This window comes from Osmerus mordax, chromosome 3 (assembly GCF_038355195.1).
Source record: "Osmerus mordax isolate fOsmMor3 chromosome 3, fOsmMor3.pri, whole genome shotgun sequence".
NCBI lineage: Eukaryota > Metazoa > Chordata > Actinopteri > Osmeriformes > Osmeridae > Osmerus > Osmerus mordax.
In genome coordinates, this window is record NC_090052.1 from 6,255,102 (window position 1) to 6,282,458 (window position 27,357).

Consider the following 27,357-nt stretch of genomic DNA (forward strand, 5'->3'; position numbering starts at 1 on the left):
ACTTGTATCTTGCAAGGTTTGCTATAAAAAGAATAGTATGTTCATACTCGGAAAAAGGCGCGTTTTTATATTCCCCTCAACTCCGCCATCTAGTGACTTTTTTTTTTAAACTGATCTGCATCATCTTCAATCACCAGCACATAATGAGACAATTATATATCACATAGATTAAACAACAAATTTAGCCAATCCCAAATTTAAGTAGGCTATTGTGTGAAAGGTGGTGGAGGACATTTGGATTTGAATGAGTGACAGTGATCAGCTCAACGTGACTTTCACTGAGCGAATTAGTGAAAGTTTATTTTGGGGTTATTTAGGTGGCTCTTAAAAAAGCCTTTGTTGCTTTTAGGCGGGAGTCTTCACAATATCTTGCTCAGACCTGAGTGGACATTCAACAGAAACATTTTGTTTCCCCTGAAACTTAGGTGAACGCCGTCCCTAAAATAACAATCATCCTTATGATGGATGTTGCTGTTTCGGATGCCAGACATGCCCCTATCAGCCAGAAAGGCGGCTATGCCGGCATTCACACGCCTTCGGGCCCGTTCAATCCCATTCACACTGGTACCAGGTACATGGTTCCGATAGACCCGTCGCTGGATGATATCGGAAAATATGATCTTGGTACTGGGGTACTTTTGCAGTAACCATCCAAGATCGTTCCTCATTTGGATCATCAGAGAACACGACGTTTGAGAGGCCAGGTTGTTTCCGCCTAGATGTACGATCATTACGTCGGGACCTGGACCCGGTGTTCTCTGGAGAAGAGGCAGGAGCTGCTCCCATCTCATACCCCTCTTCCCCATCCACTCAATCTGGCACATCAAGCCGAGGGTGGCTGTGTCCCGTGGCCGTGTGGCAGTCAGGTGGCGTTCAAGCCAGTAAATCAGCGAGCTGCCGATTATCCACACGCGTGGCTTTCGAAGGAGTTGGAGTTTGTTTTCCATAATTGTTGGTAAGTAAAGTCTAAAGACAAATGCACTTATATTTAAACCCCCTTCTATTTTTTTTGAAAGGGACGAATAACTGCTTACTATTGGTCTATCATAAAAGGGCGGGAACATGTTACAATTTACCATAGTGACAGGGGGGAGGGGTGCAAGTGAGTGACAGGGGATATGATCTTATTGGGTATTAATCAGAGTAAACAAGCCAATTATATCCAGCTAAGCACCCTCCCCCCCAGCAACACACACAAACACCCCAGCAACACATTGTAACTCATACAAAGATTAAGCCAATCAATTGTTACTGTCCACCCCTCCCCCCTGTCAGTGAGGAGTTACTAGTTCAAATCTAATAATTCATTACTGACAGACGACAAGCAAGACAACATGAGCTGCAGCAAAGAGACAAAGAGTGAAGGTAGTATGGTGTTCAGGGAATGTGAGAGATTAGGTGTAGAGTTGCATAATTTATCAGGAGAGAAAGATAAGATCGATATCAAGTTGTTGACCAATAGGGTCTTGTTTGAGATTCACAGGTTTGTATCTTTGATGGATGTAGGTACAGTGATTCAAAGTGTAGTTGACATTTTGTGTTACAACTTTGTTTTAAATGTAGATGATCGCAGGGCCCTTGAGGTGGGTAAGTACGTATATCAAGAGAGCGTTGTCAAGGAATCGTAGATTTGTACATAGAGAAAGGGTCGCTTTTGAAGAGAAATCAGTTAACTTTGGTCAATGTACACAGGCTGAGAGCCAGGAGCTAGTAGCTAGTATCGAACTGGAATGTGTCAGGGACGTAGACAAGGTTGTTGTGGATTTAGAAAGGGAACTGAAGGAAAGGGATCAATTAGTGCAGTACTTTGAGGTTTTGCTTAAAGAGAAAGATAGGATAGACAATGATAGGAAAGAGAGAGGTTTGAAGCTGTATGAGGCTGAGGTTAAGATCAGCAGCTTGCAGTGTAAGCTAGACAAGTGTAGTCAGAGGTTCTCAGATAACCATAGCTCCAGATCCCTGGTTAAGAAGAAGTTGAAGAGGAGGGAAGATAGCTAGGAGGCTAGCACTGAAAGAGCAGGAGACTGAGAGCCTTAGGCTTCAGAACAGTGTGTTGGAAGTGGCCAAGGAAGAGTTAGAAGAAAGGTTAGTAGGTCTGAGTCAGGGACTATCACAAATGAAAACTGAGAAAAGGAGGGAGACTGCGTTCTAATTATTTAAAAAGAAAGGCCGATCAGGTAAGTGGTAGAGCGTCTAGTTTAGTAGAGCAGGTTCAGAGTTTAAATGAGCGAGTGCAGTTTTGGAAAGGGGAACATGCTGCCGCACAGGAGGAACTAGACAGGTTTATACAAGGGCAGGTCCCCACTTTTGAGCATGGTAGGTATTCAGATGTTGTTAGGGAGGTGTACATGGATTTGATCACAACTATGGGGGTGAGTTCCACCAAAGCATCTGAAGTTGTGAAAGTTGTGTTGCAGAAGCTTGGCAGGTCCAAGATAGGAAGGCTTCCTAGCCAGTCTTTTTGTAAATATATGGTGTTGGAAGCAAGACAGGTGTCGTTACAGCATCTGCAAAGTACTCTGTTGTCAGAGAATAACTTGACCCTTTGCACAGATGCAACAAGTAAGTTGCCCTACTCTATACTGTTGGCTTTTACACACGCGTGGAGTAAATGCCCTAACCCTAACCCAAGACTGTTGAGCAGGCTTTAAAAGCCAACAGTATAGAGTAGGGCATTGGCTATAATTTGAAGATAGCTGTATAATTATTTGTAACTATTGTGTATCCAATATAATCTTTTTCTTTCAGGTAAGATTTCTGATGTAAATAGTTCCCTCTGCATATATTCTTATCTCTTTTAGGATTTTTATATAGCTAAATATTGGCAGTTTGACTCTAGTAAGGCTGTTGATCAGGTTTGATATTAATATTTAATAATGTATGCATTTCTAATTTCAGGTATGAAGAGAAAATGAAACAGCAGCAGCACATCCCGTTTGCAGTGAGGTTGTATAGTAAAATGAAGTTTTCATAAATATGTTTATAAGTAACTTATTGTCAATAAGTATTTGTTACAAATGTGCACTTTTTTCTCTCTCTTTTTCAGATGAACGTGCCTTCAATTAACTACACATTTTCCAGGAGCTTGCTCGATCGCCTTTTTGCTAGGGGTCAGGGAATAATTTTCCAGTATCCCATATTGGCTAAAATGGGTTAACAGTTTTTTTTATTCCCTCTGGAAAATGTTAGGTTTCCTATTAAATATGAATATTAAACATTGTTGTTCTTGAACAAATTTAAGTTGTGTCATTATTATATTACATGTATTATGTTTCAATGGAATAACTTAATTAAAATTACATTCATTTAAATAAAGACAACGAAAAAGTAATTTAGAGGTCCACTTTTGATAACATGTTATTATAAATCGACTGGACAATATAGGAGTACAGACAAGAGAAGAAACGCTTCTCCACCCCATTCACTGCAATGAAAAGCTTCATGGAACTCCGACTCGGAATTTGAGCTTCAGGGACGCTTGACAAAAAATGACAACATTTGGCGTGTCGGACGTTTTAGAGTTGTTTATGTGATGTGTTCCCATCGTATTTAAGACTACATATTTTACAAACAAGAGGTTTGTTAATGTAGCTGTTTACATATCTCACTCGTACTGGCTAATCAGCTAGCATGTTAAAGTAGGCTACATCCAAAGTCACTGTCGTAAAACTAGCCTCTTTTTCACAAACAGCTGATTAACGGAAGTAGCTTCGAGGTAAAATTAAAAACCTTTAAAAACGTCTAAATTGAGCAAATATTGTTGATATTATTGTGCACACGTATTTCAGTATGGTTAATATGTAATTTAATTCCATCATTTCCCCAGGAATAACTATTAAAACGTATTTCAGGAAAAAACGCTCAAACGGGTTTGTCCTCCCTACTACACTGTAGGCATGTGAACTAGTTTAGCTTGCTAACGCAAGAGCATAGGTAGAATGGTGTGATGATTTAGCATAGTTTATTGGCAATGGGGCTAACGTTGTTTCATGTTCCTGACTGTGTTTCATTCAAATAAATAACCCGTGTTGTTATGTAAATCTACAATTCACGATGCATATTTGTCCAGATCTTTGTCAGGTTATTTTTCAGCAAGATATCTAGAGCTAGCTAACTGAAGCCGAGTTGAATCACAATATAGTTTGGTTGCTAAGCTGTAACTTTCTACCCACCTAGCTAAGTCAATCCAGTTTGCTTCGACAACAGAAGTGGAAACAACTAACGTTATCATTTCAAATGTTGGTGTTTCAGTGAGTGCTGTTGGCCGTGTTGAGTTTTTGCTCCCCAGCTTCACTCGTTGAAAACAAACCAATCAGCGCGCAGCTCATCTAAATATTAATGAGCATACCATACAAGGAGAAAAGCTAGTGTTTTTTCCCGGGAAAATTTCAGAGGATCTATCAGGGGGCATAGAACAGCACCCGGGCCATTTTCAACCCAACCAATGTTACATACCCTATTAGGAGACCTTAAGGAACAGTGTGAAATACCCCCAAAAAGTCAATCACTCCTTTAATTATGCAATACGAGTAGGCTAAATGCTTGAAAAATGTCACTAGAAGGGAAAAACGTAAGTGGACGGACCCACCTGCAACCGACGCAAGCAAGCATACCATACAATTTCCCCAGAAATTGTACCCTCTCTAGTTATAATTGTATTTATAAAGCACTTTATATTTAGTCAAAAATCTCAAAGTGCTACAGGTTAAAAACAAGAAAGATTAGATCACGTAATCCAATCTTGGTTTTGATCTGGAACAAACCTTCAATATGGGTTGTTAACTTTTTAGTATGATTCGGATACCTATGATCCATTCAGGGTGGATTTCAGCAACAAAATGTAATAAAACTTGAAATTGGTCAAATAAAACTATATTTGTATCATGTCATTCATATACATGTAATTATATGTAAGAGCAGAAGTGAAGTACAGATTCTTCTGGCAGAAGAACAAATCACTCTTTCCCAACTTCAGCAAACCAAAGCCCAACTTGAGATCCGCCTCCTTAAAGTAGAGTTTCAAAAAACTGGTCTCCACAACCGAAGACTAACTTTGAAAGTTCTTTAATTTAGGTATTTATTGGACATTTAGCCCTTTTCAGATTTTGAAACACATCTTCAAAATATTCACATTGTATTTGTGAAGATGTATATTTGTTTGTTTTCAATTGTTTGTGGGTCAGATGATGGCTCTGACTGTTTGGATTGTTTTATTTTATCTTTTTCGGTGTCTTCAAATCAAAACACTTAAAAGTGACCCCATGCTGGCTATTGACCTGTTCTTTACTTGGCTAGCCTACTACATTGGCCTACATTGTTATAAGTAGTCTCATTTACAACACTGGGAATCCAGATTTGGCCATCTTGAAAAGTTTGTATCTGGATCAGGGTGATCCATCCAATGTTGCTTTGAAAAACCAGTACAAAAGTAAGATGGATTACCTGATCCTGGATAGCAAAACATGGGATTTTAAAATCCAGATAATTCTGATCCAGATAAAAAAAATTGAACAACTTACTCTGTGGAGTATTCCACAGACTGGGAGCGGCTAAACAGAAAGCCCAAACTACCATGGTAGGCAGCTTAGTCCTTCAGAGGTTTCAGGAGATATTTTGCAGCAGATCAGAGCGTCCGCGTGGAGGTTTGTGGGGTGAGAAGTTCTTTGAGGTGTGTGTGTGTGTGTGTGTGTGTGGGGGGGGGGCATTTCCGTGGAGACACTGATGGGTGAGGAGGGAGAGACCTTGTAGTCAATCCTGAATGAGACACGAAGCCAGTGGAGTGACCTCCCAATGAGGAGTGCATTGCAGTAGTCCAGTCTGGGGGAGACGAAGGCGTGGACAAGCTGTTCTGTATCTGCAAAAGTGAGAGTGGTAGCACTGGTGCTCCCAATTTAAAAAAGTTAGGCGCAAATGTTAGAAATATTTAGTTAAATAATTATTTTAGTTAAAAAGGCTGATTGATACATTTATTTGGCATGTACAGATTTTTCACTTAGCAAGTAAGCTAAACAGATGTCAAACTCCATATTGTGTTAGTGTAAGTAGTTTTCCACTTTGGTGCAAGTTACTGTATTTTCCGGACTATAAATCCAGGGTTTTTCCTGGGTCAAAATGGGTCTTCGGTGCTCCCCCCCCAAAAAAGAAGGGTATATATATATATATATATATATATATATATATATATATTATTTTTTTTCTTCTTCTTTCTAATCAATGTATTTATTCCCAGGTGTTTTGCATCCCCCCCCCCCCCCCCCCGCCCAAACTACACCTATATTTCGGAACAGGTTAATATAATAGTCTAATGTAATTATGTACATATTTTCTTCCTATTTCCCCTAAAGCAATAAAGTTTGGCTACTTAAAGACACCTTACACTCATGAAGTATGTTTTTAAATGGCATAAATGCTGCCAATTAAAAATTGACGTAACAACTTTTTGTAAATGGTCAGTAGCCTAGCTTATCGATTAAGGTAGGTCACTCTGAAGCATGTACACTGCCTGCTTCATTTGATCTTGATAGGCTAAGTATTCTGTAGCAAATAATAACAATAAACCCACTTTTTATTAATTAAAACTGCTTCAGTATAATAATGCACCTAAAATATAAACCTGAGCAAAGGCATCAATCGCTATCGAATCAACAGACAATTGAGCTAGCAGGGGAAGAATACAAACAACGAAACTCACCAGTTAACTTGATTTACATTTGCAAGAACTATAGACTTATACAATAACAGGCTTAAATGAACTGACAACATAAGTTATACGACTTACAGTTCTCAAGGACGCACACACGCAATCTCAACTGCGGTGTGAAGCGCGTGTCCGTGCAATTCTCCAACATGCACTCTAACAATCACTGCTGATAGACGGCCTAAAATTTTGTACAGCCTGATTTCTGATACCGTGGCGGCAGAAATGTAGCCATAGAGGAAACACTGCACTATATATTATCATTCCAGGTTAAGAATACCAATGGAGGCTGCGTTGGAAATCGTAAATCAAACTTGTCAGCATTTTGAGTGGAAATTTCATTTGCATTTTTACAGGTGTATTCATGCACGTCGGGCTGCACTCGCAAAGGAACGACAGTTTACTGGCCGCTCTGTCCATTTGCGCACCTCACAGTTGCGTATTGATCAGACAAGAAGACACGCTTATCAACTCAATTACTATTTATCAAAACAGAACGAGGGTTCGGCTGTAGCCTACTTGAAACATACTATTGAGAACATATTCGCTGACATGCATTGCACGCGTGATGAACACATCGCAGACTTTTTTTGCCTTTGGCGCTCTGGATTTGTCATTGGTGCTCGGGAAAACGGCTTTGGCCCGCGCCAAAATTTTCTCTATGTAGGAAAAACCCTGAACTCGCTCCGGAGTATAAGTCGCATCAGTCAAAAAAATGCGTCATGAAGAGGAAAAAACTTGTATAAGTCGCACTGGACTATAAGTCGCATATATTTAGAAATGTATTTCACAAAATCCAAGACCAAGAACAGACATTTAATCGCGTCTATTTTGATTCACTCCGTGTGCCTGCGCCTCGTCCATTAGCCTACTGTTTACAACGTTAGCAGGACTACTTGGTTGGCGTTGGATTCTCAGCATGAGAAATACAAGGTGTGGCGTAAGAGCGTGTGAACTGGTTGAAATGCATGTGTCTCACGGCCAATGCGTGAGAGTTGGCAGCCCTGCATAATAGAATAAAGATAATACCTGGGAGGCTGAATAGGCTTAATTAAAATAACAAGCAAACAAATCCAACAAGCAAGTTATCGGTAAGCTAGTTCACCAAGCTCCTGATCTCATTCCACATCACTGAATCCGTTGAACTCGTTGGGTCATGTCAGTCAGTATGAATTAACATTTAAAAACATGTTAAACAGACCGAGCACCACCTCCAGCTGAATCTCGCCAAAACAGAACTTCTCATCATCCCGGCTAAACCCTCCATCTCCCACGATCTCTCAATCACCCTGGGATCTACGACGGTGACCCCTTCATCCTCTGCCAGGAACCTTGGGGTTACCATGGACGACGAGCTCTCCCTCACGGCCCACATTGCTGCGGTCTCCCGGTCGTGTAGATTCACCCTCTACAACATCCGGAAGATCAGGAGATACTTGTCTGAGCACTCCACCGAGCTGCTAGTCCAAGCACTTGTCCTCTCCAAGTTGGACTATTGCAACTCGCTGCTCGCTGGTCTCCCAGCATGTGCAACCCGCCCTCTTCAGAGGATTCAGAACGCAGCGACCCGCCTGGTCTACAATCTACCCAGACGCTCCCATGTTACCCCGCTCCTCATCTCTCTCCACTGGCTACCTATCATGGCCCGTATCAGATTCAAGACCCTGGTATTGACCTTCCGAGCAGTGAACGGGACTGCACCCGTTTACATCAAGTCTCTCCTGCAGCCTTACACCCCCACCCGTCACCTACGGTCTTGCTTAGAGACTTGTTGCTCTTGTGGTTAGTGGTAACTGTTTTAAATTTTTGTTCTCGCTGTGATATATTGTTTTTATTACTGTTGCTTGCTTTTTTCCACAGGTACACTTGCAGTTATAGCGGTTCATGTTGTTTAATTGTAACTTGTTTAACTACATGCTCTTACGGTTCTTCCCTTTGGCACTTACTTTGGTTGTTCACAATGTGTGCTTCATGTTTTGGCTACTCGCGATGTTTTTTGGGCTATCTTGTTGTTATGATCAGTGACCTATGCACTTTGTAAAGCTCTCTCTTGGAAGTCGCTTTGGATAAAAGCGTCTGCTAAATGATAAATGTAAATGTAAACTATAAATATTTTGATATACAAGTCGCACCTGACTAAGTCGCAAGCCAAACTATGAAAAAAAGTGTGACTTATAGTCCGGAAAATACGGTAGCTCCCTGACACGTGACTAGGGGTGTAACGATACACAAAAATCACAATACGTACCTCGGTTTTGAGGTCACGGTTCGGTTCATTTTCGGTACAGTATGGGAACAAAATGCAAAACCTAAATTTGCTTGTTTATTTGCGTGTTTATTATTTGTAAACCAACAATTTATTGTAACATTATACAAAATATGAAAAAAAAACAAATAGAATACTATTGAAAAATGCTGCCTGGTAATAAGTTAAATAAAATATTCTTGAGTGGGTACTTCCGCTGCTGTAAAAACTCAGATGGCAGCTTTGGCCCAATCTGAATTGCTAGGGAGAGGCTGCTTGAATGCCAAAGTCAGCTGTGTTTGCACTAAGGTGTTTTTTCCCCTTGTAGCAGTAATATTCACATCGGGTGGTGCTGTTTCAGATGAGTTAGGATGTTTGTTGTGTTGCCGGAAACGTACCCGATCTCAGCTGATCGGGTACAGTGTCGGCACACTGCCCTTGTTTTGTCCACTTGTCTTTCTCCGTTGCAATATTTGACAAGGAAGCCGAAGTGTTCCCAAGCAGGAGACTTTAGTGACAGGGGAGGGTCGTGAAGCTCCGATTTATCGCTAGCGGTAGCCACGGCACACGGGCGTTCCTAACCCTGCCAGCGGAAAATAAACACACAGAATTTCCGTTCCGGGAACTCACCCGTGCACAGCCCTGTACTGAACCGAAGGAACTGTACCAAAACGGTTGAATACATGTATCGTTAAAACCCTACACGTGACTACAGAGCACAGTGACAAGGAGTGATTGACGGCTCATTTTAACCTATCTAAAATCTGCATTAAAGTTAAGAACGTAAAGATGAAGTTGAACTGGTTATGTAATTTTGGATAGAACTTTAGACCGGTCACTGTATCAGCTCACAGCAGGCATATATTGTGCATTAGGCTAATTAGTGAGCGTTTTTTCAAACAGGTCGCACCATAACAATAATTTGCATTTGCACGAAAGCTCCTAAATATATTTTGAGGTCGCACAGATACAATTTCGGGAGCATATGCGATCCAAATGGTACCAAATTCAAGCACTGGCATTCTTTCACCACTTCTTGGAGCAAATATTTGGTTCTTAGTCCGTTTTGCCAACAAACGACACTGTTTACCTTTGTTGCACAGATGCACAAAACTTGTGGCAATTGTGAGCGAGCACAGATTTAGTTGAAGGTGTGCAATTTCCCTCTACACCCCCATATCGTGTTGAGAATTTCATTGGCTATACAACGTGCAAGTCATTCATTCAACCAATTGTGGCTGGCTCAATCTTTAGACAAAAGGAGTGTGGGGGGCTCGCTCATTCTTATGCAGTCTTTCGTTGGCTACTGAATAACTATAGCGCAACAGTTGACCACTTTAGAATGATACAATAAGAGTCCATGGGTATTTAAGGATGTAATACTGTGTTTTGGACTAAATATTTTACTTGATTGGATCATCTTGATGTTATGCAACAAGACCGTTTTTGTTGGGATGTTATGTATAAGTGTACTACTGTAAGCCTTGAAAGGTAAGTTGTCTCCGTTGTTCTTGTATGTGTTGGTGGTCGGACAAAGAGGTTGATTGTACCTGCTGATGTGATTGTATCTTGAAATGGTTTACGAATCACACAAAGCCAGCTTTCCAACGATATATGGCATATGTACCAGTGCAAATAGCAGTTATATTCATTGAGTAGTTTAGTACTTAAATATCCGCAGGCGGGCCGTGGATCGCCAGCAGTTTAATACCTTATTTTTCGAAAATAAAACCACGGTTTATAACACGATTTTAAATTTTTCTTGTGGTGGTGCGGTTTATATTTCGAAGTGGCTTATAGAATGTTTTTATAACAAAAAAACTGTAGAAGCACTTTTTTCATGAATGGTATTTAACCCGGAGTAGCGTTGCACATTACATTTAGCAGACACTCTTATCCAGAGCGACTTACAGTAAGTACAGGGACATCCCCCCCGAAGCAAGTAGGGTGAAGTGCCTTGCCCAAGGACACAACGTCATTTTGCACGGCTGGGAATCGAACCAGCAACCTTATGATTACTAGCCCGATTCCCTAACCACTCAGCCACCTGACTCCCTGCACACATGTGATCGTTCGAATGCAGGTCTCACAGCGTAACGTTGCATATGCGATTTCGAACATTCCAACTGAATATTTTCCGATGAACAAAAACTAGGCCACAAACGCTTTAGTATGGCTTCAAAATGTACTAATGAGAAGGCTAACAAGTAACACTAGCATGGTAGTAGCATTGCTACGAGTACGCTTTGGGGACCGTCGGAAATATTTAGTACTCACTCGTCTAAAGCTAAATATTAGTTAATTCCCGGGCAATAGAAAACATACATTATGCTTTCGTTACTTTGGTTTTCGAAGTGTGTTACACAACGGCATGCTGTAAGATCGCCTATACTCGTGCATTGCTTGGTATCATTGTTCCCGTATCAAGTGCGGCATATATTCCAGGGCGGTATATATTCAGATTTACAAACACAAAGCTCCCATTCTGGTGGGATGCGGTTTATAAAAAATGTGGCTTATTTTCCGAAAAATAAGGTAGAGACTGATCCAAAATACTGTTTGAAATATGCACTTTTGACCGGTGAAATCCTGCTGCACTTTCTATTTGCACTATTCGTATTACTGTTGGTACCGTTTGTCACTTGTTAGTGTCCACTAAATTAACAAAAAGTAACCTTCTTTTCCACGTTTAGGCTGACCCATGAAGAGGGTATCTGAGTAAAGATGTGTGTAGAATCTATGTAGGAACCATAGAATATATTTTCCATAGAATACATTATATAGATTTGCTGTGTGGTTTTGGAATATAATCTGTCTGGTGTGTGTAAGTCACTTTCAACTAGGATTTAAGAAGAGGTTGTCACGTATGTCAGTGCCTTACCCTTGCTGTCGGCTTTGGGGAAGAGCTTGTCCCAAGGGATCTTGGGCTTCTCAGGCAGAGACTGCAGGTAGTTTCTGGCCTTCATGTTGATGATGCAGTTCAGATCCTCCTGAGTCGGAGACCCCAAGATGCCTGCCGAGGGACACAGAAACATGCCCATTGGGAAACAAAACAAATCTAATAAAATATCTGATGATCATCCTCTAATTTGCCATTTAATTAGAACTGTGTCAAGTGTTTTGAACAGGGTGGATGGTATTACATGTGATTGGGAATGAGATGGCTGATCGGTTAGGGAGTCGGGCTATTAATCAGAAGGTTGTTGGTTCGATTCCCGGCCGTGCACAAAAAAATATGTTGCGTCCTTGGGCAAGGCACTTCACCCTATCTCAATGAGTCAAATAAATGTTTTTATTAAAGCCATATAGGATATTTGACTTGACAGAATGCATTAAGATACTGTACAATTCAATATAACAGTTTTCTATATTACTTCATATGGTTATTTTCATCCAAAAATACAAGTACTGTATTTCCCTGATTAAACGCCGCCCTCAAATAAACGCCACCTTCGAATAAATGCTGCACCAAAAATAAACATTGTGTAATAAACACCTCTCGATTAAACTCCGCACCCAAAAAACTTTTTTTAACAGTATTTATTGCACAAATAAGTCACAAGTGTACAATATAGCGAGGTAGCTGACTTCACCTCTCGCGAATTCGCCTTTCATCAACCCCAAGTCCGCGTGCTACAGTTCTGTTGCTGCTGGTGAGTGCTTTCTGCACAGCTTTCTGTTTGAAAGCTAAAGTGTAAGAACGTTTCGGCATGCAGCTTCAGATTTCTACACAATGTAGACACACGCGGCTTCAATGTTACACTATGCTTTGTGTTTGACTTTGTCTATGGCCGCACTGCAGCTACAATTCACTAAATCACTCTTACCAATTAAACGCCACCCTCGAATAAATGCCGCACCAAAAATGAACATTGTGTAATAAACGCCGCAGCGTTTAATTGATGAAATACGGTAGTAAGATATAAACAATCTTTCATTATATTTTATTTTCATCTGCCATTCCTCATTTATATAATGTGCTATCACGGTAACGAATGATTCAGTTGCCACCGAAGTCCAGGAATCACACGTTATGGAAATTTGTGTTGCCTTGCTCATGGAAGCAATCATCTGGGCTTTGGTGTCGTTGTAAAGACCAGGCACCACTTTTTCTGAAAAGGTGCTACGCGATGGGATCTTTTACCGCGGCTCAAGCATCCTCACCATATACTGAAATCCCTTATTTTCCACGATGGAATAAGGTTGTAAACCTTTTGCTATGAAGACTCCCATAGACTGGGTTATTCTCTTTCCTCGCTCGGAGTTGGGTGGTATTGACAACAGAGTCACATCAATCCTCGGAGTCGCTGGCCCAGGGTTTGAATTTTCCGCAGCAGGTGTCAACTCAGGATGGAAACGGCTAACGTGATTCCATAAGTTGGTAGTGTTCCCAATGTATTTAATTTGTGTGACAGGCTTTGCATATCGCATGTGACTTATCCAGTTTGTGCTTCCCAGCCCGTTGGTAAAATCTGAAATGCTTCCTTATCTCAGCTTTTAAAACGCTTGTTGCATTTTTAAGGACGATCTTACAACCACCCTCAGCCATTTTGCTCTGGCAAGTATGCAATTCGCGACGAATGACATCAGGTAAATGAGACCCAGATGAGACTAGAGTCTATCATAGGTCTAGAGGAAATGGATTAGGCTAATGAGAACGTAATTTTTCATTTGAATGTTTATGCCACGGACAGAAATTTAATGAGCGTCCATGTCCGCATCGCGATGCATCAATTATTTGATTAATTTCAACACCTCTAATTACAACTTTATAACTGTGGACAGTTTCCAGTGTTGTATTCAGTTATATATTCATGATATAAATATTTACATTTACATTACATTTAGCAGACGCTCTTATCCAGAGCGACACAGTAAGTACAGGGACATTCCTCCGAGGCAAGTAGGGTGAAGTGCCTTGCCCAAGGACACAACGTCATTTGGCACGGGCTGGGAATAGAACTGGCAACCTTCTGATTACTAACCCGATTCCCTAACCGCTCAGCCATCCATGAATTTTGTCCACAGGTTAGGTTGTACTGGAACTGCAAAATCTGAGGGTGTATTGTTAACAGAATATCCTTTCAAGGTTGTCTTCAACGATACTAAAAGAAGGAGTTACTAACAAAAATGAACAAATATAGGTCCCCCCGGGAGATAGTGTGGAAGTACGGGGTGAGGTGGGCCCTTCTTAGGGCGATCCAATCCCTGTACACCCGAAGCGAGAGCTGTGTCCGGGTCCTCGGCACGAAGTCGAGTTTGTTCCGTGTGGGGATTGGTCTCCGCCAGGGTTGCGCTTTCTTACCAATCCTGTTTGTGATATTCATCGACAGGATATCAAGGCGTAGTTGGGGTGGGGAAGGGTTGCGGTTCGGTGGGCTGAGGAGTTCATCGCTGCTTTTTGTGGATGATGTGGTCTTCCTGACATCATTGGTCCATGAACTTCAGCACTCACTGGATCATTTTGCAGTCGAGTGTGCCTTTGCTTCAAGCCGAGGAGAAAGGAGTGGCCAGGATTTGTCGAATCATTTAGAAACATTTGAACTTCTGATTGAATAGAAGTATCGGTTTATGACTAGAGGATGTGTAAAGTAATATTTTAGCGTCAGCAAAAAATATTTCCCTTTAATTTAATCGTTTTTAGAGATTTGAAGTTGCCTTCGCATGTAAAAATAAATTTCATTGTAGAGCTGCGCGCAGCGCATTTATTTGCTCAGCCCCTTCTTCCCCCATTCACGTTCTCTCTCTCTCACTAGAACGGACCCGTCTGTGAAGAGCCCCCTCTCTCTTGCACGCTCTGAATCAATGCATGGCTTTGTCCGAGAATCGGCAGGAGAATCAATTTGGAGTTTAAAAGGGGTCAATGACTGGGTTTTTGTTGTATTTCACACTGTTCCTTAAGGTCTCTGAATATGGTATGCAACATTGGTTGGGCTGAAAATGGCCCAGTTGCTGTGCTTTGAGCCCTGATGCATCCTGTGAAATAGCCCTGGGAAAATCTCTTGTTTTTTTCTACTTTTATGGTATGCTCATGAATATATAGATGAGCTGCGCGCTGATTGGTTGTTTACAACAAGTGAAGCTGCGGAGCAAAGACGCAACATGGCCACCAGCCCTCACTGAAACATCGAAGGTGGAGACTTGAAATAAAAACGTACAAATAAATCTATTGAGTCACACAACACTTTTCAACAGATTGACTAGATATCATTTGAAATGATAACATTAGTTGTTTACACTTCTGTTGTCGAAGCAAACAGGATCGACTTAGGTGGGTAACGTTAGCACTACAGCTTAGCAAACAAACTATCGTGATTCAACTCAGCTTCAGTTAGCTCTAGCTATCTTGCTGACAAATAGATCTGGACAAACATGCATCTTGAATTGTAGATTTAAATGACAACACAGGTTATTTATTTGAATGAAACACAGTCAGGAACATGAAATAACGTTAACCCCATTGCCAATAAACTAAATCATCACACATTCTAACGATGCTAGATACAGGAAGGATACGTTAGCATTGCTAATAACTGTTAGCGACATCATACTACAGCTTGCGGTTGTGATGAACATACGGTCGGAACGCACCTCTGTTCAGCAACAGCTTCATAGCAAATCCTGCTTTACATTGTCCCAGGTTTTCAAAACTGTCCTTGGTGAAATGGTTTGAGCAAATGTGTAATTGAGGGTCAAACTGCACAGGGATCTTCTCATAGACAAACATCACAGCCCGGCGAGTGTTTGGTTCCTTTGGAAGACTGAAAACTGTCAGCATTCCCTGTACAGACTGGAACACTGCATTTACGATGGTCCATTTTCAATATCCTTTAAAAACTTCCAAACTTTCTCCTTTGTAATTCCAGTGGAAGTACACAGAGCAGCACGCAGCTAAACTAGTGTCTGAGATCCTGGGCCAGAACACCAGAGGGCTGGTCTGTATGTAAATGTTGGGGCGTGACAAAGGTTATACTACATTTGGGATGTCACAATTTCAGCTTTTTCGAAACCGATCGTTTTACAGCTGCAGTTTCAAGTTGTGAGATTTACATATAACAGAGGTGTCAATGGATTTTGAGGTTCACTGTATGTCGATTTTACCCACCAAACTGTAGTTATTTAACTATGACAAGGTAAAATCGGTTTTGCAATTAATTACCCTTTTAAGAACGGACAGTGTCATAATTCTCTGCACAAATGTGTCCAAAACGGAAACATTCAAGTTAAATATAATAATATTCATAGTTAAAAACATTTGGCAAATATAACAATATAAGTCGTAACGTTTATATTACGTAAAGCTCCAAAAACTATTTAGCGCTTAAATTAATGCAAAGTGTGTGTATAGAATATAGTTTCTATATATAGTTTAGGGTTAGTTTAGTTTTAGTTAGTTTGTTTAGTTTTCGCGCTTTGCACATGCTTTCAGGAACGCATTTCACATGTATATAATGTACTGATGTAGGGCTGTTTTGGCAGCCCCTTTGTCACTGGTCACCCAGACACTCGTCTGGGACAGTCGTTGATTTGCATGAATGCTAAAATGACAATCACACCTTAATGACACACCTCTGAAAAGGTGGTCTCAACAGTTGAAGAGGAAGGTGGACCGAGGAAGACTCTGAAATGATCATTAAAAGTTGTGTTCTTGTAAATATAGTTCTAAACAGCTTTTAATGTCATGTTTGATATGATTTTGTTTCTTATTTTATGTATTACATTCTAGTCATAATTTTAATACTGTAACATGTACATTTACAGGGTTTACAGAGTTTGTGCTTGCAGCAGACCAACATGTGTTTAACATATTCCCTTGTCTTGCAAGGACACCACTTGGTCTGCTGCAGCCTTGATTAATGATCTAATTTGAATTTGTATGCGTTAGACAACTTTTCAGTCATATGACCGGTGTCCCCATTTTAGTCAGGTTTGGGTGTATATAGGAAGATGTTTTTACCACTAACTTTGAGTTCTGTTTACGATACAAGCTCCGGTGCGTTAGGCGCCTAGTCTTCGTTGTGAATACCTTTGTTAACCATTGCTCTGAAGGTATGTTTTGTATTTGATGATATTTCATTATCATTGTATTGATTATCATACTATTATAATTAACTATTATTGTGCATTTGAAGTTACTTGTTCTCCTTGAAACATATCTATCACGCTACGGCGGTGAAAACTTTTATCTAGTCTGGTTGATGCGGCTAATACTGATTATTAACATAGACTTTTGAAGTAGGTTTTAACTTAAGGCCTCTGAGTCACTTACGGTGGATCTCCACGCTCCGAAGGAATTTACCGGAGCCTCTGAGTGATCGGTTTACATACTAGGTCTACTATGGTTAAAATCCATATTATAGTAATGATAAACGACTGATTAGTGAACACGCATACTTTAGGGTCGATGCTCTGATCAAGCAGACGATTTTTACCTACGCCAGAGTTTCATGTCATTGACTGTTTAGCACTCAAGGTTACAGGTAACGCACTTGTGCACATTTCTAAAATTGGAGTCAGATATTAACGAGTCAATTATCTCCCTGAACATCTAACAAGAATTGAATCTGGTTTCCCAAGCGTCTCCGGCCTTACAAGATATCCTCTTCAACCTACACTGAGAAGCAAATCACGGAATTTGCTTTACAGGATCTTTAAAGGTGACATGACATGCTGTTTTTGGATGCTTTTATATAGGCCTTAGTGGTCCCCTAATACTGTATCAGCAGTCTGTTTCCCGAAATTCAGCCTTGTTGCAGAATTACAGCCACTACTAGCAGTCCCACAAGGAGCTTTCCTCAGAATGCGCTGTTTTGGTGTCTGTAGCTTTAAATGCTAATGAGGAGCGGAGGGGCGGCACCATGCGCTAATGTTTACAATGGATGTATCGCAATGGCTGTAGCCCCGTTGCTGTAAGATGCCTCGAATTTGCCCATTCTCATCTGATAACCCTGGTTTGCAGAGGTACACACTCAGTCATTTCAATGAGGGGAAAGGCGGATATCGCGCGCCATAACACCAACAGCAGAACGGTTATCCAAATAACAAAGAAGTGTACAACACTCACGTTACAGCATGTGTATTCACACACATACTTGATGCTATCTACCTTTCCATTAGCGACAGTAACTCAGCTGTTAGCTGCAGAGCTAATTTTACAGCCACATTCTAAGGGTAGCAAGCTAGGTAACCATATACAGTAAAGCTACAAAATGATATAGCGTTAGTTAACTTACTTGTCCGAGGTTAGTAGCTGGACGAAGGAGAGTTAGTACTGATCCAGAATTTAATTTCAGCAAGGCCAGTTTTGTATTATCTCAAGTTGAGGAAACAGTCGTGGCTGAAGTGTTTGGCGCAGACATACCAAAAAAATGCGCCTACAACAGAAGTTGTGTAGGCGCATTTCTAGAGAAAATAAAATTAAGATACTGGGTCTTCAGAGGCTCGGATGAAGGAATTGTAAAAAGATTTTTGTTTTCCTTTGTATATACAAACTGAGCAAATGTAATGCTTCGTTCGTTTGCAAGCCATGATGTCTCTCGAGGATAAAAACACTTACACGGTCGTAGCTCAGTTTCTTATGGGTGGGCCAGATTCTATGGGTGGGCAAAGTAGAGAGAGGGGAGGTAACCTTCCTCCTTGTGACGTAACAAAGAGGACATTTTCAAACAGAGCAATTGAGCTTTCATTTTCTGAAAGGCGGAGAAGAACACCCAGGGCTTGGTTTACACCGATCGAAAATTCTAGCCACTGGGGGACCAAAGGCAGGCTAGGGGAACTCATATTAATGTATTCTTAATTAATGTACTCATATAACGGTCTTCTTCAGACAACCGCCTGGTGGTCCCACCGCTCAAGACCGCCCGGTCCCAACACAAGCTCTTCTCCTGTCTGGCCCCCCAGTGGTGGAATCAACTCCCCACCTCCATCAGAGACACTGTCTCTCCACCTTCAAGAAAAGGCTCAAGACGCACTTGTTCCGGGAGTACAACGGTACTTAGGAATGGTTCGCTTGACCCGATGTTAGTTTCCTCAAGGATCACAATGACTCTTGCTCAGAGACTTGTTGCTCTTGTGGTTAGTGGTAACTGATTTTAAATTGTTTGTACTCGCTGTGATATATTGTTTTTATTATTGTTGCTTGTTTAACTACATGCTCTTATGGTTCTTCCCTTTGGCACTTACTTTGGTTGTTCACAATGTGTGCTTCATGTTTTGGATACTCGCAATGTTTTCGTTGTTATGATCAGTGACCTATGCACTTTGTAAAGCTCTCTCTTGGAAGTCGCTTTGGATAAAAGCGTCTGCTGAATGAATAAATGTAAATGCAATGTTAAATAACCTCATAAAGTGAAGTTTTGTCATGTCACCTTTAATACTGGAACTGCGGCATACAAAAGGAGAGGGCACAACAGGGTTAATACATCGCGGGGCACTGTGCCCCATATAATTTCAGTAATCTGTCTGTGCCCCCAATTTTATCTATGGTTCAAGTAATCTGTATTTGTGTGTTTCATTGGCATCTTAATCACTGACTGCATCATGGGCACTGTGCATTAGTCTGTGGAAAAATTAGAAATGACCATGGTCGACAAAGGCACCTTTTCACCAGAATAGAATACCATCTTTAGTAGGGATGCGTATTGATAAGATTTTAACGATTCCGACTCCTTATCAATTCCTGCTTATCGATTCGATTCCTTATCGATTCTCCCCTCTACAGCCAACTAGGTCTGTGCGACCCCCCCACACACACACTCGTTCTAAACAAATCTCAAACTGGCTTTGAAATGAGCTAATACCTACCACCTCTAGGCCTCTTCAGGCCTCTATTTTCAAAACAAAATCTAGTCGGAGATAGCAACTTTCAGTTTCCTTGTGTTCAAGCTTCTATTACTCAACACCAGTAGGACTTACAGGGGTCCTAACAACAGGGGAAATAACTTCAGTGTCACCTTTCAAAAGAGACCATTTACATGCATGTACTCCAAATGGTTCAACAACAGCTTTGAATGTACTTTGGGTATGTTGTTTAGGCGTTTTCAGGCACATTTAACAGGACAATTAAAATGCTAAGTTTAATAATGGATAAAAAATCGATATGCTCAGTTTAATAATGGGACACACGAACGTTTGCTGATAACACACACCGCCCCAATAACGTGAAATGATCAATAAGATCAATACTAATGGGAGACGAATGCCGGAGCTAAAATGTATGCTTCAAAACGACGGGACAGAAGATAACTAGATCGACTACACACAATAAAGGCAAATTGCTTCACACAGTAAAAAGTGGCTGTGATCACTTTTGAGAAGTTTAGCTCTACCTTAGATAGTTAGAGATGAAGCTAGCTGCGCTGCTGCATGCATCGAACACATGACGTTCCAGTAACTTCATTCCATGCTGTGTGTTCAAATGCTTCTTCATACGAAATAGACTTTTTACACGCGTTACAAGTGGCGTTGTTGTACTTTTGTCGTGTGAAATACAACCAAACTTTAGAACGCTTCTTCCTAGTTGCCATGTTTGCTGCAGTCTGTCTGAATAAACTATAAAAGTTCGCGCATGCGCAACGGCACAGAGAATCGTTAACAGAATCATTAAGGAATTTTGCTAACGATTCCAAGGAATCGATTCACTGGGAACCGGTTCTAAACCAGAACCGGTTCTGGATACCCATCTCTAATCTTTAGCCATCTTGATGTGCATTGCTCTTTCATTGGTCAACCAAGCGCAAGCAGCGGATGTGGGTCAGTGGCCTGGGATATTTGCATATTCATAGAATCCAGAATTTGTTAATGAGGAAAAAAGAGTAGATGTGCTATATCTAGCTATAGTTTTTAAATAGTTTTTGTGGGAAAACCGTTTGAAACAAAATATTATAGTAGAGTAATTTTAGATAAATAAAAAAAATCTTTGTTGGGGGACACTACAAAAACATCTACACAGCTGTTTAGGAAGTCAAACGGCGACAGAACATGTTCGGCACTCCCCTTACTTAAATCAAAAGTCTTTCAATAGGTGAAACTATCTGACTACTAACCTGAACTTCATTGCCACAGCCTAAACTTTGTCAATCTGTTCATGATAATAATTAATTTCAGCCTAAACCGTACAACGGAACGTTCAATCGAATTCAACCAACGCAATCGCTACCAAGACGAACACAGCAGTAGTCTAGTACTGTACTGTAGTAGTACAATTTACCGGGGCAGCTTCTCCACACAGGGCTATATCGCATTTTGCATTGTTACTGACAATGATCGCTACCAGTGAGCTTGTTATGAATGAGCGATTTTCCACTAAATAAATGTCAAGCTTATTTACGTTTTTGGGGGCACATTTTCAGTTAGCAGATGGTACTGTTTGAATCGCGATTCCATCTTCTTCTGCCGGTAACGTCGTAGAATAATCTTCAAAGGGGGTTCTTTATTAATGAATTAATGCAATATGAGTAGGCTAAATGCCTGAAAATATCACGAGAAGGGAAAAACTTAAAAGGACGTTTAAGTCAGAGATTAGGTCAATTTTTACATCGGTCTGCCAAATGTATTCGTTTTGATTCAGCTATGAGGCTCTTGCAGGGGAAATAAGAAGACATCTATTTCATTCTACATGTCACTCGTATTTTGAGTTGTAAATGAGCAGCAAAAAAAAAATGCTTTTAAATCTATTTAATCTTTATAAATAATAAGTATGCATTTTTATATAAAATATACAGAAATATCAATTGTAAAAATGTCATAAAAAAGTGTTTTTTTTTCATTCGATTTTGGATGGGTAGTTAACAAGACATTCTTCTGTGGTGTGATGAACTTAAAACTCGTTTTCAATTCCACTTTACAGGATCTGTTTTTCTCTTCTCGTGACATTTTTCAAGTATTTAGCCTACTCATATTGCATAATTGATACGCAGATTTTCTATACATGGGTGAGGTTGTCTCTTGCTGTGGTCAAGAGGTCACGGAGCAGGCCTTGGACAATACACATATAGATCAAGGAATGTGCTCTGGTCAACTTAGGTTAAGTGCAAGATGCAGAGAATAGTACAAGCAATGATTGATGACCGCATCACCTGTGTGTCGTTTCTTCTGTGCATCAGGTTGTGGAATGTGTACCGTTTAAGGAGATGTTGTGGTGGTAACTATATTTGTACAGTCCAGCCATATATAAAGGACTTCTGAGAGACATGTTTTCTCACTCATGCCAACCACTCTGCCTGTCGTGGTGACGTGATCCGAGCAGCTCGACTTAATAAACAAAGTAAACTCTTTTCATTGTGGTGCTTTCCTTGGCCCATCCTCTGACAGAAAATCATCTAACAATAATTCATTAACCCCCTTTGAAACAAGCTATTGTAACAACGTTGTCACTGGCAGTATTTCAGATGGAATCGCGATTCAAACCGTACCATCTGCTAAGTGAAAATATGCCCCCAAAAATGTAAATAAGCTTTTCATCTATTTAGGGAGAAATGGCTAATTCAAAAGAAGTTTGCTACGAGCAAGCTAGTTCAGTTGCGGTGGCTAGCCAAATTTCACTGAGTGAGGGGATTGATTGAAAGCGCCGGAAATTAGAATGTTTCTTTTGACAAAGTTTAGGCTGTGGCACTGAAGCCAGCGACGCACCACACAAGCATGAGTTTAAATACATTCTTTAATGTGACGTTACCTACTACTGTGGATGCAAGTCTTGATTTGCTTAATGTACATGTATGATGCTTCTAGTACACCACGGCACGATACGATATTTGCTGTGCAACAGCACATCTACGCACGTTGTATCCATGCGTCGTTGCTAACGTGTGCTGATGTTGTGACATTGGCACTGAGTACCCTTTGTTGACACAAGGCACTTTTTTCCACAAAAACTTAATTTCAGCCTAAACCGTGCAACGGAACGTAAATAAAAATACAAGCAACTCAATCTCTAACAAGATAAAACTTTTGACACCGACATTGTCTATGTAGTCCAAATATTGACAGATCCTTAGGGGGGCAAAAATTATAATAATAACTAGAGAGGGTACAATTTCTGGGGAAATTGTAGGGTGTGCTTGCTTGCGTCGTTTGCACAGGGGTCCGTTTTTTAATGACATTTTTTAAACTGATATTTCTGTATATTTTATATAAAAATGCATAGGGCCTACTTATTATTTATTAAGATTACATAGATTTAAAAGCATATTTTTTTGCTGCTCATTTACAACTCAAAATACGAGTGAAGTGTAGAATGAAATATGATGTCTTCTCATTTCCCCTGCAAGAGGCAGCCTCATAGCTGAATCAAAACGAATACATTTGGCAGTAAAAAACGTCCTTTTAAGTTTTTCCCTTCTCGTGATATTTTCAGGCATTTAGCCTACTCATATTGCATTTATTCATTAATAAAGAACCCCCTTTGAAGATTATTCTACGACGTTACCGGCAGTAGAAGATGGAATCGCGATTCAAACAGTACCATCTGCTAACTGAAAATATGCCCTCAAAAACGTAAATAAGCTTGACATTTATTTAGTGGAAAATCGCTCATTCATAAAAAGCTCACTGGTAGCGATCATTGTCAGTAACAACTCAAAATGCGATATAGCCCAGTGTGTAGAAGCTGCCCCGGTAAATTATACTACTACGGTACAGTACTAGACTACTGCTGTGTTCGTCTTGGTAGCGATTGCGTTGGTTGAATTTGATTGAACGTTCCGTTGTACGGTTTAGGCTGAAATTAATTATTTTCATGAACAGATTGACAAAGTTTAGGCTGTGGCAATGAAGTTAAGGTTAGTAGTTAGATAGACTTTTGATTTAAGTATGGGGAGTGCCGAACATGTTCTGTCACCGTTTGACTTCCTACAGCTGTGTAGATGTTTTTGTAGTGTCTCGCGTAGGCTACAGCGTTGCAGTGAGCAACACTGGTTTGAAACCACAGGTAATGATCATTTCACCCACAAATCGTTTACTGGTAATGTCAGGGTTTTTCCTGCATAGAGAAAATGTTGGCGCACGCCAAAGCTGTTTTCCCGAACGCCAATGACAAATCCCGAGCGCCAAAAAGTCGTTCCGTTTTTATCAACAGTAATCGAGTTGATAAGCGTGTCTTCTTGTCTGATCAATACGCAACTTTGAGATGCGTGAATGGACAGAGCGGAGTAAACTGTCGTTCCGCTGCGAGGGCCAGCCCGACGTGCACGAATACACCTGTACAAATACAAATTACATTTCCACTCAAAATGCTGACAAACTTTGATTTACGATTTCCAACGCAGCCTCCATTGGTATTCTTAACCTGGAATGATAATATATAGTGCAGTGTTTCCTCTATGGCTACATTTCTGCCGCCACGGTATCAGAAATCAGGCTGTACAAAATATTAGGCAGTCTATCAGCAGTGATTGTTAGAGTGCATGTCGGAGAATTGCACGGACACGCGCTTCACACCGCAGTTGAGATTGCGTGTGTGCGTCCTTGAGAACTCGTAATCGTATAACTTATGTTGTCAGTTCATTTAAGCCTGTTATTGTATAAGTCTATAGTTCTTGCAAATGTAAATCAAGTTAACTGGTGATTTTCGTTGTTTGTATTCTTGCCCTGCTAGCTAAATTGTCTGTTGATTCGATAGCTGCCCTTGCTCAGGTTTGTATTTTAGGTGCATTATTGAAGTAGTTTTAATTAATAAAAAGTGTGTTTATTATTATTATTTGCTACAGAATTCTTAGCCTATCAAGATCAAATGAAGCAGGCAGTGTACATGCTTCAGAGTGGCCTACCTTAATCGATAGGCTAGGCTACTGACCATTTACAATAAGTTGTTACGTCAATTTTTAATTGGCAGCATGCCATTTAGAGCATACTTTATGAGTAAGGTGTTTTTAAGTAGCCTAACTTTATTGCTTTAGGGGAAATAGGAAGAAAATAAGTGCAAGATTTAAATTTGCTATTAGAATATTACAGGGGGGGGATGCAAAACACCTGGGAATAAATACATTGATTAGAAAAAAGAAAAAAAAGAATATATATATATATATATATATATATATATTTTTGGAGCACTGAAGACCCATTTTGACCCAGGAAAAACCCTGAATGTAATGTCATAATAAATCCTACAACGAAAATTTATTTGTGAGGAATGTTTATTTTAACGATTGAAAACAGATGCATCATCGACCACTGTAGTATGTGTTGCCCGGGCAACAGAGGCTAATGTCATGATGCTAATGCTTCAGTGAAATAGTAGACTACCGTTTCCGAAAGTAGATGTGGGCCTACTTCCTTAATAATATCAGCTAATATTGTACATTACATTTCACAATTGTGTTTCACATCACAAAGTAAAATGAGTAAATAGTTATCACCCTGGCCTCTTTGCTTGTGGCGTTTCTGCAGCTGCCTTGCAGTAAAGCTATAGTTAGCCTAGCTATCCCCCAAGTTAACAGATTTACATTTACATTTATTCATTTAGCAGACGCTTTTATCCGAAGCGACTTCCAAGAGAGAGCTTTACAAAGTGCATAGGTCACTGATCATAACAACGAGATAGCCACAAAACATTGCGAGTAGCCAAAACATGAAGCACACATTGTGAACAACCAAAGTAAGTGCCAAAGGGAAGAACCATAAGAGCATGTAGTTAAACAAGTTACAATTAAACAACATGAACTGCTATAAGTGCAAGTGTACCTGTGGAAAAAACCCAAAATAAAAATAAAAAATAAAACAAGCAACAATAATAAAAACAATATATCACAGCGAGTACAAACTATTTTAAATCAGTTAAAGATGTCAGACAGATGCGAAACGAATGTTCTGCTACAGGTAGTCACGCGTGTTAGTGACGTAAGTAACGTCAGTGACTGTGGTTAGCAAGTTAGACCCCGTTAGCTTCACTTTTCGCCACAAAAACGTAATTTGAACTTCCAACGGAACGTAAATAAAAATATAAGCAACTCAATCGCTACCAAGACGAAACTTTAGACACCTAGGTTGTCTATGTAGTCCAAATATTGACTGATGCTTAGGGGGGCAAAAAAATTAATAATAATATTAGTGGTGGGCATCGATAAAAAAAAAAATCTAGATTAATCTCACTGTAATCTTAGATTAATCCAGATTAAAATGGCTCATTTGAATTCCGCCGAAGGCATTCAGAATATGTGTGCTACCCAAATAATGACTAAAAGTAAGTCTTTGAGAACGGGTTTCAGACCAGGAGCTCATCTCCTGTTTCCAAAATGCATCACAAACTGCTTGAGAAAGCTGTTCTACTATGATAATTGGTGATGAAAATAAATTATGTTCAATAAGATGTACTTGTGTTTCTTACATACTAGTGTAATAATTGGACCAATACGCTGTTCCTATTGGTCCAGAAGACGTTCTCAAAAGTTAATAATACCGTTTATATATCTCCTGAAAGTTTGCAGAGGTAAATGAACGTTTTTACGGACCTAGCAACAAGCGGTTGCCTTGGAGATGTAGCCATTGACCTTAACAACGTGGCATCTGCTCTGCAACAAAGTAGTCTAAATTGCCTAAAAAAAACTAAAACAATCACATATGTTTTTAGCACAGGTCCGCAAACGCCCCGCAATCGCTTCCCGTTTAAAAGAAGTATCTGAAGCAGACAGAAGACAAATTTATGTTGATATGTTGCCTTGGAAATGTAGTGACGTCACCAGTGCAAGTGCAGCTGATTGCTCTGACAACATGGCGTCTACTCCAGATTCGACGTGTTTGAAACCTTAGGTTTGTAAACCTCGATCTACGGTCTCGGTTAACAAACGTTTTAACAAATCTCGGTTTACAAAGGCGTTTGCAGACCTGTCGAGGAGTAAACATTTGCTGTTTATTAAATTAGTTAGCTTGGCTGATAGAGCTGTGCTGACGGGCTTGCCTCGGTTGCACTCAAACATCGTAGTTTGACGGCGACTCTTCCCCTGCGCTACATCAGTGCTTGGCCCGGCATCTTCCGCATTAGCTAAGGGATGCTTTGCGTTTAGGTGGTATTTGAGACTGGAAGAACTCCTACAGTAAACTAATTCCGCATAGCACAAGGTGCAAACAACCTTAGTCTTGTCGAGGTTTCCATTGGGAAGCTTCTTAAAAATAAATTTTCCCTGAAGCAAAACAGGCTTCTTCATAGCTGCATCCATGTTAGCACGTCACGTTTGATGTGATAATTTCATACACAAGGGATACACACAGGTTCGAAGACTTGTTCTCGCCCCCTACTGTGCAATTCGGCTAGGTATACATCCGCGCTAAAATATCAAGGTGAAAGTCATCATAGCTTGCGTAGTATAGACCCAGCTCCCAACCCAACTTTGAGAATAGATTAACGGCGATATTTTTTTTATCGCCGATAAGAGTCGCAGCGCGTAAACGCCGATAACAGCCCACCACTAAATAATATATATGT

The 27,357-nt window shown here is 40.3% G+C and overlaps 1 protein-coding gene across 2 annotated transcripts in view; it reads right to left on the minus strand.

Moving 5' to 3' along the window:
* Window positions 1-27,357, minus strand: part of mapk3 (mitogen-activated protein kinase 3) — a 58,553-nt gene that overhangs the window by 23,406 nt on the left and 7,790 nt on the right. For both annotated transcript variants that reach the window (XM_067230631.1, XM_067230623.1), the window contains exon 6: window positions 11,824-11,955. In XM_067230631.1, the coding sequence (XP_067086732.1) occupies window positions 11,824-11,955 (132 nt within the window). The remainder of the gene's footprint in view (window positions 1-11,823; window positions 11,956-27,357) is intronic.